This window comes from Bos grunniens, chromosome 1 (genome assembly GCF_055505025.1).
Source record: "Bos grunniens cultivar Pamir isolate PY7600 chromosome 1, Bosgru_T2T1.0, whole genome shotgun sequence".
Taxonomy (NCBI): domain Eukaryota; kingdom Metazoa; phylum Chordata; class Mammalia; order Artiodactyla; family Bovidae; genus Bos; species Bos grunniens.
In genome coordinates, this window is record NC_141165.1 from 46,709,589 (window position 1) to 46,722,947 (window position 13,359).

General features: G+C 40.4%; 1 protein-coding gene across 1 annotated transcript in view; it reads left to right on the forward strand.

Annotated features, from left to right (window-relative positions):
- The first annotated feature begins 7,992 nt into the window (after positions 1-7,992).
- The window catches only part of LEKR1 (leucine, glutamate and lysine rich 1), a 204,996-nt gene continuing 199,629 nt past the window's right edge, over positions 7,993-13,359 (forward strand). The window contains exon 1 of the mRNA XM_086391695.1: positions 7,993-8,076. Coding sequence (XP_086247821.1) covers positions 8,029-8,076 — 48 coding nt within the window. The 5' untranslated portion in view covers positions 7,993-8,028. The remainder of the gene's footprint in view (positions 8,077-13,359) is intronic.

Below are 13,359 nucleotides of genomic sequence, written 5' to 3' on the forward strand. Positions count from 1 at the left end.
GTCACGACACGCGCTGCTTCGCCTGCACGCGGCGTAGCGTGAGAGGCGCCGGGGCTGCGCCCACCCCGGAGCCTGCGTGCGGACGCGCCCCACCGCCGCTCGGAGGCCCAGCCTGCCCGTCACCACGCCGCCGGCGTTCTCCGGCTGCAGGAAGACGGCCCCCGGACGTCAACAAATAACTTGACCTCCCAGGCGGTAGCCTTCGCTCTTTTCAGCCTCGGAGGGCCCTTCCCTCACCACCCCCTAACACACAGCTGCCAACCCCCTTAGTGTGGGGAAGGCGCCGGTCAACCGGGTCAGTCGCCTGGCAGCGCCACTTGACTCCCGTGCGCCCTGAGTTCCCGGCAGAAAGGGCTGCGGTGGGGTACTAGGGGTGGAGGGCGCGGGACCCTCTTCCCGGGGCACAACACCGGGAGGGTGCAAGGCCGCCAGGCTGCTGTGGTTGCAAGGCAGGCGGCGAGCAAGCGTCGGGGCCGCTCAGGAAGCCGAGAACGGTCCGCGGAGCCGACTCGTGACTCCTTGACCGCGTTCCCCTTCGCCCTCGTCCCGCCGCCCGAGCTCTTTGCCTTACAGCAGCGGAGCTGAGTACTTTTCGGCGTTAAAATGAGGGCATTAGCCGCTCGGGCTCAAGTTGGCGGCGGGGGCCGGGCGGAATCAGGGATTCCTCACGGGATTAGGCGGCCGGGCCGGCACGCGAGGCGGACGCAGGGCCCGCCAGGAAGCCCGGGTTAGCGCGGAAGCGGCGAGCGCAGGCAGCGGGGGCGGGGCCGCGGGGTTGCGTGACCCGCCGCCCGGCGGCCGCACGCACTTCGTGCCCCGGGCAGCCCTCCCAGCCAGGCTCGTCGCCGCTGCCGCGGGGCGGGAGCGCAGGTGCAGGAGGGCGGTGCCGGGTTTCCACTTTTACAACCGCAGCGGGGAGGAGAGTCACGCTATATTTCTGGGACAGGGAGTGAGTTCACCCGGGAGGACACGGCGTCTCCTTGTTATCGGAACCTGGGTAACATTCAGTAATAAAACCCGCTCAGACAGGATGTATTAAACGAACTGGGAACCAGAGCTGCTCTATCAATAAGCAGTCGTTCTGGGGAAGCTTTCCAAGGAAAGCTTTACATTTTGAGGCTCGGCACACAGGTGCGTTCGTGTGACATGCTTATACAGGAAGGAACCAGAGCGAGGACGGCGGCTTTGGGACGCAAGTTTTGTGCACTCTGCACAAAGATTAATAACAGAGTCGTGATGCTGGGCAACTATCATTCCTCCTAGAAGCGTTCTTGCCAATGCTTTATTTTGCCAGAAGAGAGAGATGCCTGGTTTTAATGGCGTACAAACGGGAGAGACCTCTTGCATGGTGACTCAAGAGTCCAAGGATATTTGAAAAAGAAAAAAAAAACAACTGACTTTACAGGACACCATAATTCAACTTCCTTCTAAAGACCATGTGGGGGGAATTTTTTTTTCATTCAGATATGTTTATATAATTCAAATGTTTGTCAAAAATATTGACACCAAGATAGCTGAACACATAAAACCACTTGGGTCGGCTGAAAAAATTACATATTAGCTTATTTGTTTAAAATTTCATTTGGTGGATCTACACTTTTGTTTATTTCCCTATTATTACCTTTGGGCCAGTGGTGCCTAGTTTCATACTCGCTTTCGTTACACAAGTAGCACACCCTCATGTAAGAGGGGCTTCTCCGGGGTTAGGGTACCTACATAAACTCCCAGAAGGCTCTTTCAGAATACATATGTTCACCTTTCAACTTACTACATGTGGAAAGATAGCAAGATTCACTTTCATTTTAAAATATTCTCCCAGTTAACTCAGATTCTCCCTTCTGTAGGTAAGAACATTTATTTGATTTGCCTTGCACTCCTAGCACTCCTCCTTTCTTCTAGGACAGAACTGCCCCTTCTCAGATTCTTCTCTTCTAGACGTGTAATTAGAAAGGGAGGTACCATCCTGTATAGCCTGGCCTCCTTGGGAACCACAATTGGTTAGGAGACTGGTACCTGACTCCTCCTGGTTTCAGTGATTTGATCAAGGGATTGGGGTATAACTCAAGGTGTGCTAAACAGTCATTTCCTGGAATTTTTCTAACTGGAGGTTGGGAATAAAAGTCTCATTTCCTCTTGGTTTCAAAATGGTTATCAGCCACCACTGCCCTGCCACCGACAGAGACTGTAAAAGAGAAAGGAACCAACTTTGAGTTAAGTGGTAGATTCAAAGGGTTGAGACTTTCTATGGCTTTTTAGAGTTCCTAAAGTTCTCAAAGCAGTCCTGTTTCCTGTTTTCTTGAAGCTTGGTTATTTAGCTCTTCTGCTGATTCTGTGAGGTACCTTTAATATCCTAATAGAATATACATTGATAGTAATAAGGTGTATATATATATATATCCTAATAGAATATACATTGATAGTAATAAGGTATATATACACACACACACACTCACACACACACAACACACACTTAGAATGCTATTTGGAATACATTTTAAAAATTTATAATACTATTTGTAACTTGCCTTTTTTCATAAAAAAAGGAATAGAATCCATTGGGACATTCACCACCAATAAACTACATCATCATTTTAACAGCCACACAATCTTCTTCTTTGATAAATACTTTATTTTATTTTGATACTTCAGATTTTTAAACATTAGAAGCAAGACTGTGATGAACCTTAAGTATTTGTGCTAATAAGGAAGAATTTTTCAGAAGCTTATAGCCGACTTCCCTTGGAGTCTGGTCAGAAGTGGGTCATAGGCCCATTCCTAATTTAAATCACTGGTAAAGGGAAAGTGGTCAGCAGAATTGACCTAATCATTCCTGAAGTTGGGCTGATTCATGTGTGCCTATGGGTAGAGGGTGCAGAGGGGAGGATGATGAAGTCTGGATTCCTGAACAAAAGGAAGAAGGGAGAATCAGGTGCCCACTATAATAGTTTTGAACATTTCAAGGTGTTTAAAACATAATGTATTAATTTTTCAATCTTAAAGCAGTGTTTAAGAGTGCTAATTGTGGGACTTCCCTGATGGTCCAGTGGTTAAGAATCTGCCTTCCAATGCAGGAGGTGTGGGTTTAACCCCTGGTTGGGGAACTAAGATCACACATGCTTGGTTATTTGTAGAGTGCATTCTGTAACTAGAGAAAGCCTGCATGCTACAACGAAGACAACACAGCCAAAAATACAAATTAAAAAAGAGTGCTAGTTTCTGTATACCCTTGCAAACCAGGGCTACTATGATTCATCTTTTTCACCTGTTTGATAGTAATGTTTGATTTTTTTTATCAGTAGTTCATAGGAAAATACTTTTCAGATGATCCACAACTCCTTATTTAATGGCATTAAAATATCCTATTACTAGAGATGTAAAAAAAAAAAAATGACAGGAAAATTACTCTAACTTGAGTCTTATAAATTCCATAGTTACCTAAAATTATAGGTACAGAAACATGAACTTCATCTCTATAAAGATAGAATGAAATCACTGCTGCCAATCACTTATCAAAACAAATGTTAGACGCTTCATTAGAATCTATGGAAATCTCAGAAATAAGTAATAATTTCATTAAAAAAGCAAGTTCTTTAAAAAGTTTTTAAAGTGTATAAGGCAATTATCAATTTTCAGTCTGATTTCATTGATATTTTTATAGGCTAAGGTTAAAGAACTGTCAGTACAATAATTTTGAGCATCAAATTCATTAAAAGTATTAAATGAGTACTGTTAAAGCTTTATTCTTTTTGTGTTTTAAAATATATTCATGAAAATAAGTCCTGTGGATGTAGTGTTTCAGCACTGTGACTATAGTGAATAATACTGTACTGTTTATTTTGAAAGAAACTAAGAGAGCATATCTTAAAAGCACTCATCATAAGAAAAAAAAAATGTATTTATGTGTGGTGATGGATGTTAACTAGACTTATTGCCTTTATTTTACAATATAAACAAATATTGAATCATTTTGTTGGATACCTGGAACTAATGTATTTCAGTTATATCTCAATTAAAAATCAATATATTCATATGATAAATATTAACATAGTTGGCACACAGTACATTTTTGGGTGAAGCTCTTATCAGTAATGAACAAGCCACAAGAGTACACGTTTACAATCATCAAAGGGTTCATTGTAGAGCTTGACTTTGAATATTTGAAAGTAGATGTTTATTTCTTCAAGGCCTAACTTGTCTCATTGGAAATTTTGTTCAATCATATTCTCATGGCTAAAAAGAATTTAGTATACAATTTATTGCTGAACAGATGACAAAACATTTGAACTCCTAGTTCACTTCAGTCGCTCAGTCATGTCCGACTCTTTGCCACCCCATGAACCGCAGCACAGTTGGATGGCATCACCAACTCAATCGACATGACCTTGAGTAAACTCTGGGAGTTGGTGATGGACAGGGAGGCCTGGCGTGCTGCAGTCCAATAGAGTTGGACACGAGTTAGCGACTGAACTGAAATGTTAACATGACAACACAAAGTTGTGTGAACCACGTGGAAAGCCCTAGGTTATCACTTTATATAGACTCCAAAAACTAGTAAGAATTTGTTTTTTCTTCTCTATCTCAGGGGTCAATGACCCCTGAGAAAAATTAACAGAAGAAAAATTGTAATAAAGGGTCACAGTCAGTTCAGCCGTTCAGTCATGTCCGACTCTTTGCGACCCCACTGAGGGGTGAGAGGTAGACCGACTTTGTCTTCCACCTCTGCCACCGTCATTCCAACCCGCCTCTGGGCTAGAAATGTCTCCCTCCATCCCTGCAGCCGCCCCCACGACTCCAGCCCGCCCTCCTCTGCCTCGCCCTTAGCATCCCTTGCCTCCCACTCACAGTACCCAGCGTAATGCTAAGCCCGTTCTTTGACCCAAGCCAGGAGACTTCAAGCTTCCGCCCAGGACTTGGCCCGGGGCGGCGCACGGGTGTCCTGTTTCCGCGTTGGCGAGCGGCGTGTGTCGTGACGTCACCGCGCCTTGACGTCAGGCTGACGTGCAGCGCGGTCTCCTGGGAGACCAGGAAAGGCTTTTGCCCCCGGCGGAATCGAAGTATAGGTGAGAGAGACAAGGAAAGGCTTTCTTGAGCCCCGGAATGACCTGGTCCCGGCGCGCACTTCCGAAGAAGAGGCGTGCTGGCACCCCGGGGGCAGAGCCGGAAAGCCGAGCCGTGGTGCCGCGCCCGGAGAATGGGCCCCGCGCCTTGCCCCTGACCCCGGCTGCTGCCTCTGTCTAGTCTTCGCGAGCCCGTCCGTCTGGGCGCCCTCTTCTCTGAGAGCGTGGCTAGGATAGGCCTCATTCCCGCACCTTTTCTTCCCGCCTCCGCGGGTCCCGAGGGAACGGGGTTATAAAGGGACAGATTTCAAAACCCTTGCAAGCCGATTTTGGCTGTACTTGCAGTTAGTTTCTATTTGGAAAATCCTGCCCCTTCAGAATGTCTCAAGACGTGAACTCCCTCTTCACCTGACCTTGACCTCATCTGTGGTGATTCACACTAAAGAAATAGTTCTTTAGGGAAGGGCCTGAAAGCTGAACGTGAGTTAATGGCCCAGCGTGACACTGGTGTCATGCAGGGAATCGGAAGTGAACGACTAGGGACGGGTCTGTATTTTTGACATCTTCCTTGTAATCCTGTCAGAGCAGGTTCACAAATACCTACGCGGCTACCGCTGGTTATCACCGCACCTCATGTCGAAGAAGAGTCGAGAAAGTGTGTAATGTGAGAGAATAAAAGGGCCTCTTTGATTTAAAAAGAAAAAAGCAAAATAATGAAAGTAAATTAAAAGTTAAAAAAAAACCCTTTTTTTCCCCTTTTGTTAAAGGGAAAGAGACCTCTCCCATCCCTTTCTTGGGAAACCTCTTATGGCTGTGTGCTTCCTCTGTTCCTTCAACATGTATGTATGCAAATCTTTTGAAGACCCAGAATATTTTTCTGGAGGACCTGGGAGCCATTTCTTTAAAATGTAAACATCAAGGGAAACAGGGCCCATATCTCCATATTACTTTGGGAGTTTAGTGCTTCTAGTAACCAAGTGCTTTGTCTAGAGATATGTATTCATTTGAACAAACGCTGTTAGCTAGCACTTCAATTACCAGGTGAATTTAAAACAAACTATGAAATAGAGTATAGCAAGCTCTCTTGAGGACAAATTATCTTTTATCTTTTTTTTTTTTTTTATCTTTTATCTTAAGAACATGTATGTAATGGAGTGTATCTGCTTGGCTATATTAAAAAGTGGGATTTCTTTCTGTGTTTGTAATCTTATTAGATTAGCTGTACCTCACAGTTTAGTTAAATGCTTATGTGATAATAAAACTGCTTTCTGCATCGTGGGGAAATTTTCTGGATGGCAGGATTTAAAATTTTTTTCTCCGTAATCAGACCTACCAATTTTTCCCACTCAGTATAGTAAGGCCACAAAATTGAAATAGATTTACAGTAACAATACTGTGCCACTAGATTCATGCTCTCAAATACATTTAGGTGTGAAATTTTAAAAAGGAAATTTAGTTGGTAATTTTAGGAAAAATTCTGCTCACAATAGAGTTTCATTAAGATGAAGCCATATTATTTTACTGATGGTGAGCTCACTGTAAAATGACAGGAATGAGAATAATGAGCTTTCTGTGAATAATGAGCTCTTGCCACATCACTGTGACAGTCTGCCAAACATCAGATTATTATGTACTTGGCCATGTGGGCCAATGTTCACTACATCAGTTAACTTTACTCTCTCTGTCCATACACATTGTATTACCTTTATCTTTAGGTTGGAAGACAGCCCATTAGTTATTTATTTTAAACAGCAGCTCATTAAACATGGAACTTTGCTAACAAGGGGGATTGGAAATCCATCCTTCCACCAATACTTAGACAATTAAAAAAAACAGGAACTTTTGTCAATTACAGTTTTCTTGACATCTTGCTGTGTGGCTGGGGTTACTTTTTCTGATAGAGTACTATGCCTGTTTAGTCTCTGTTTGTCAAAATCTTGTCCAGATCAAATGTAAACCTCCTCACTCACCTCCTCAGGAAGCCTTTGCTAATTCCCCATTCCCATGAGGAAGATAAGACATTTTTTTCCTGGAACGTCTAGATTGTTCCTTGTCTACAGCTCCTGACCCTCACGTCTTTCCTGCTGTGGAATTGTGCCTATATTATCTTACTCTGCTGTCCCCCTTCACTTCCCATTTATATGTGTGTATATATATATGTATCTGTATTTACCCATACATATGAATGAACATCTCTCACTCCTGAAACTGGACAGTTTATTCTTTCTCCTTATTTGGGAAACATTAAAAAAAAGAACTCAAAGTGCACCTTCATTAATCTTGTGTGGTTTTATGAAAGTAGTGATAGAGTTTTATATTGAATTGTTTTATTATAAAATGAAAATTATTAAAAATAAAACATCTGCATAAAAATTATATAAATGTCCACTTTTGGTAAAATTGGCACTTGGCTTCTTATGCTTTAGTGACTTTTCTGTTCAGTGCTTGCCTATCATATTTAACTTGATAACTCTAAATATTTTTTCCTGTACTTCATTTAAACCAGCATTAATGTCACTTGCTTTCTTTTATCTGCTAAACTATTCTATAGATATTTTTTCCAGCAGCTTTTCAGGGGAAAAACTTTTCTTTTAAATGAAATAAATGGATCTGTTTAAAATTTTGTGATCCTTAATCTGTATTTGCAAAACAAATAACTAGTTGTAAGCCACTACAGAAGTTGCAATTATAAAGTTCCAAAGAAAGAAAATGTTATTTTTAATTCAGTAGTCTCTCTAGGTCCTTCCTGTTCTGTTGGCCTAATAACCACATGAGAAAACCTCATTTGTACCTTTTAACATTGAGTTGATGAAACAAACATCTGTGAAAATAGTTATACCCATTGATTCCCAAATACTTGTAGGAACTGATCTTTTTAAAATTTTCTTCATATTGTTTTAATTCTAATTATCACCATCAATGTTTTTAGATTATTTTACTTCAAAGCTCCTTCAGTATATTTTGGGAAATTATGGATCGTCATGTTCCCATGCATGCATTACCTGAAGAAATCCAAAAGGTATGTTACTATGTTATTATAGCACAACATTAGAATTTTAACAATTAATTCTAAAACATGGGAGAATGCATTCAGAGGTTTTATATTTGTTTTAGTCAGGGGATCTGCAGTGAATTGGTGGAGTGGGGAAGGGAATAATTATAATAGTCAAAACTGTAGAATTCACTTCAGTGCCAAAAATGTTCAGCCTGTGAAAGAAGCTGGATATATAATTCTGGCATGGTATTTGACCAGGTGTTTTTGGAGCCCTTGTAAGGGCTTCAACAATGGCCAAATACTATACTTAGATATTTATCTAGCAGCTTTTCAGAAAATAAAAGACATAAATGGGTCCGTTTCAAATGTTAAGTAATCCGTATTATGTATTTGCAAAACAAATAATTAATAGTAAACCACTACAGAAATTTTCAGTTCAGTTCAGTTGCTCAGTCACGTCGGACTCTTTGTGACCCCATGGACTGCAGCACGCCAGGCCTCCCTGTCTATCGCCAACTCCTGGAACTTACTCACACTCCTGTCCATTGAGTCGGTGATACCATCCAACCATCTCATACTCTGTCATCCCCTTCTCCTCCCTCCTTCAATCTTTCCCAGCATCAGGGTCTTTTCAAATGAGTTAGTTCTTCACATCAGGTGGCCAAAGTATTGGAACTTCAGCTTCAACATCAGTCCTTCCAATGAATATTCAGGACTGATCTCCTTTAGGATGGACTGGTTGGATCTCCTTTCAGTCCAAGGGACTCTCAAGAGTCTTGTCCAACACCACAGTTCAAAAGCATCAATTCTTCAGCACTCAGCTTTCTTTATAGTCCAACTCTCGCATCCATACATGACTACTGGAAAAACCAAAGCTTTGACTAGACAGACCTTTGTTGACAAAGTAATGTCTCTGCTTTTTAATATGCTGTCTAGATTGGTCATAACTTTTCTTCCAAGGACAAAAAATTTTAGTTTGTAACTTTTTAAAAAATAATTTTTATTTATTCATGTCTGTGCTGCGTCTTCATTGGTGTTCAAGGGCTTTCTCTAGTTGCAGGGAGTGGGGGCTGCTCTTTGTTGCAGGCCCTAGAGCACACAGATTTCAGTAGTTGTGGCACACGGGCTTAGTTGCTCCGCAACATGTGGAATCTTCCTGGATCAGGAAGACCCATGTCCTCTGCATTGGCAGGTGGATTCTTATCCATTGTGGCAGCTGGAAGTCCTAGTTTGTAACTTTTTATGATGCAGAAATTTTAAGAGTATCTCTCTAAAAGGGTCTATTTCAGTTTCACCTTAATTCTTATCTTTTACCATGTTTTAAGGCCTTTTATAGATATCAACTCATTTAATCTGGTTAACAATCAATTCTTTTCACCATTGCTATGCTATTTTCCTACCTGTTAATTTATATCTGTCCTCAGACAAAATCATTTCTCCCATATTTACTGTGGCAATACATACATTGCTAACAGCATAATTAAAAATATCTCTTTGAAATTGATTAACAAATTATGAATTAAAACCTCAAACCTTAACTTTCATTTATCATTCAGTTTTTAAGGTAAATCTATAGTCAGTTTAAGATTAATCACAGTCCATTAGTTTTTAATTAAAAACTGCAGTCAGCTCTCAGGTATATTTTTATCTTTTATGCGTGTAATGCCTGTTAGCATTAATTATGCCATTGATTTAACTTGATGGTTACTTCTACTGCATGTCCTTTAGATTTATATAAACTGCAGTCTAGCAGGTCCTAGAAGGGAAGTCCAGTTACCATAAAAAACCTTTTATACCATTGCATTTAATTCACTTCACCTTTAAAGTTAGATGTAAGAGAAAGTTCAGAGAGCTCAGCTATGCTATGCTTACTTGAGAAATGGTACCTAGATGTGTTTGAATACATAGAGTGTCCTCACACTCTCTCAGATGATTTCTTTCCATGTACTACTAGCTGGTGTGGTAGACATAAAAAGAAACAAAACAATCTGCAAGAAATAATACCCATACTCAGATACCAGTCATCTATTAGGAAGCAGATATATAATGACATGAAAAAAAAAAAGACCCTAAAGACAATGTTTGATTTAAATGTCATGTAAGATACTATCTTTTCTGAAAATAGAGAAAGTGGGAAGAGGAATCCTTGAGTATCATGATGGTCAAGGGAGGATCTTTATGCAGGAAATAGAACTGGAATTGGCCCTTGAAAGCGAAGTACTCCTAGAGACAGACAGGGAAAAGGTTATTCTGGGCTAAGTGAACAAAAGCTCACTGGTAAGAAAAAATACTGGCCAGGGTAGAGAATGTTTAACAACTTCAGTGTTTTAAATGCATGAAAGAGTATGTCTTTAACAGAGTTTTTAATAAGTTGAAGAATGTGGTTTTTTTCTTGTTTAAGGTACTTATATAAGTAAATTTTTTTTTAATGCTAAAACCAATCATTTTTAAATACACATATATTCTCAAATCTTAAATGACAGGGAGCTGTCTGTTTAATGCAGAGAGGTGGGGAGGCCAGGAGTAGCTTAGCTGCCTAAGGCCCTGGACAAGTGAGTTGATTGTAGCCCTTGGTCTGCTGAATGCTTAGCCTGTAAAGTGCATCTTTGCACTTTTTCAGACTGAAGTTAGATACACTTGTACGACAAGTATTTATCAAGTGCCTGTAGTGTGCCAGACACTGTTTTGGGTACTTGATTATAAAGCAACCAAAAGTATGCACATGCATCCCACAGCCTGTTAGAGGTTGTTTTGGGAATGTCAGTTACTCGTTTTCTTACCTAATATTTGATTCCTCTAGATTGTCCATAATGTAACTGGTTAAAGCATATTTATTTAGTCAGCTTGCATACATCATTCTATATGCAAGCACATTAAACAGATATATAAGCTTATAATAGTAATAAGAGTACTTCAGATCAGAACCATTTCATTATTAAAGTTTAGTTGCTCAGTCATGTCTGATTCTTTGCAACCCCGTGGACTGTAGCTTATTAGGCTCTTTTGTCCATGGGATTTTCCAGGCAAGAGTACTGGAGTGGGTTGCCATTTCCATCTCCAGGGGATCTTCCTGACACAGGGCTAGAATCCAGGTCTCCCACATTGTAGGCAGATGCTTTAGCATCTGAGCCACCAGGGATTTCATTATTAAGATAAAACAAATCTTAGGCTTTCATAATGACTTGGAAATTGTGCTATATTTCTTTATGGGATAAGAATGAGGATGGGTGGATCAGTGTACAGTGACACAGAAGACTTTTAGAGGCTTTTTTTCTTGTTCTTTTGTTAACTTTTTACGTTAGTTTTTATGCTGGCTCTTCTTTCTAGGGGATTCCCTGGTGACTCAGATGGTAAAGAATCTTCCTGCAATGCGGAACATCTGGGTTCGATCCCTGGGTCAGGAAGATCCCCTGGAAAAGGAAATGGCAACCCACTCCAGTATTCTTGCCTGGAAAATCCCATAGACAGAGAAGCCTGGCAGGCTACAGTCCATGGGGTTGCGAAAAGTCAGACAGGACTGAGTGACTAATACTAATGGCTTCTTTCTAGAGAAGCCCCTGCTGTATTTCCTTTTTTTTTGCTGTGTGTAGGCAAGAAAGGTTAGGTAGAAATCAGGAAAGAGAAGTGAGGGAAGTATTTTTCTTTCTGTACTTTTGCTGTATAATATGGAAATAGGATGGTTGATCAATTACTCGAAAGATATATGATAAAGGAAATGGAAATGACTGTACTACACTGTACACACACTAGTAAAATAGGTAGCAGTAGATAAGAGTTGCAAGAGAATATAAATGTGGTGGGGGAGATGGCCAACAAAGGAAAAGTATGGAGAATACCGATAATACTAAGCTCTAGTTAGTCCATTACCTTATTAGAAAGAGAAGATTGTTAAATCCTCTTGCCACTAGTCTTATCTTCTTAGGAAATCTTAAGGAAGAAAGAAAAAGATAATCTTTTGACAACCACTCCCAGATCTTTTTGTTTTTTTATCACAATTTCTGACTGAGCATAAACACATTTCAGATTCCCATCTCCACAAGTAGCAGAAGATGTCAAACAGACTAATGGGCTGGAAGGCAAGACCATACTCATCCCCTTTGTCTGCTGCTGGACTCTACAGCTTACTTCTTTATGTACTTAGACTATATCTCTAAATATACTCTCTAGACAAAGTTGACTCCTGCCTGTTTCTGACTTCCAATAAGTAGCAGCTTTGCTGGAATTTTCATCTAGCAGACTGAAAGCAGAATGCACTTGTAATGATAGTACACTTTGTGTTTAGTATTTTATTGCCACAATTAAAATTAAAACACTTATAGATTAGCAAAATAATAATTATATATTTCTTCCCTTCCTGAATGTGCACCTATTTCAGAAACATATGGAGTCTTTTTAGAAAGAAGAACAATGAGTAATATTCCTTTTTGCTGTTTTTGCTAGAAGATATACACAGAAGTCAGAACAACCTCAACAAATCAGTGGAAAACTCAGTTATTTTGCAAAAGTAGGACTGATCTCTTGTTATTTTTTAATGGTGACAGAATGAGCACTTTTAATGGGATTTTAGCCTCAGGAGATATTTATTATCACAGGACACAAAGTAAAATAAAGAGACCAGAGTTGTTTATTTTATAATACAGAAGTGGCAGTGCAAGGGCTGGAGAGCACACTGTTCTTTCTGGGATAACAATCCCTTTCCCTACCAGCAACAGCTCATTTTGTCCTGTTTCAGTAATTTTAGTACTTTGGAACTTTGAAATTTATTCAGAATAACAGTTTTATATTTCTAAGCACAGGTTGTCATTGCCAGAGAAAATAAACTTAATTTTCTAGGTCATTTTGGGCCACTGTGGCTAGGATCAGATTTTGTGTTGAATTAAAGTAGAGGAAAAGGAGAGAATATCATTGAAACATTAGCGCTATTATCCTGGAAAAGTAGTGATATGTCTATATGTGTAGGGGTATATGTGTCTTTTTAAGCAATTGTAGTTTTGAAACTTACAAAAAACATAAGAAGCTATATAATTTTTGAAGAGACTGTTCACTTAATATTGTGACCCAAGAGAGTTCATTAGGGAAAACTTAAAAAAAAAAAATAACTATGAATATTGAAAAGTCTGTATTTGTTAATTTGTAGTCCAAAATACCGGAGAAGGCAATGGCACCCCACTCCAGTACTCTTGCCTGGAAAATCCCATGGATGGAGGAGCCTGGTGGGCTGCAGTCCATGGGGTCGCTAGGAGTTGGACATGACTGAGCAACTTATCTTTCACTTTTCACTTTCATGCATTGGAGAAGGAAATGGCA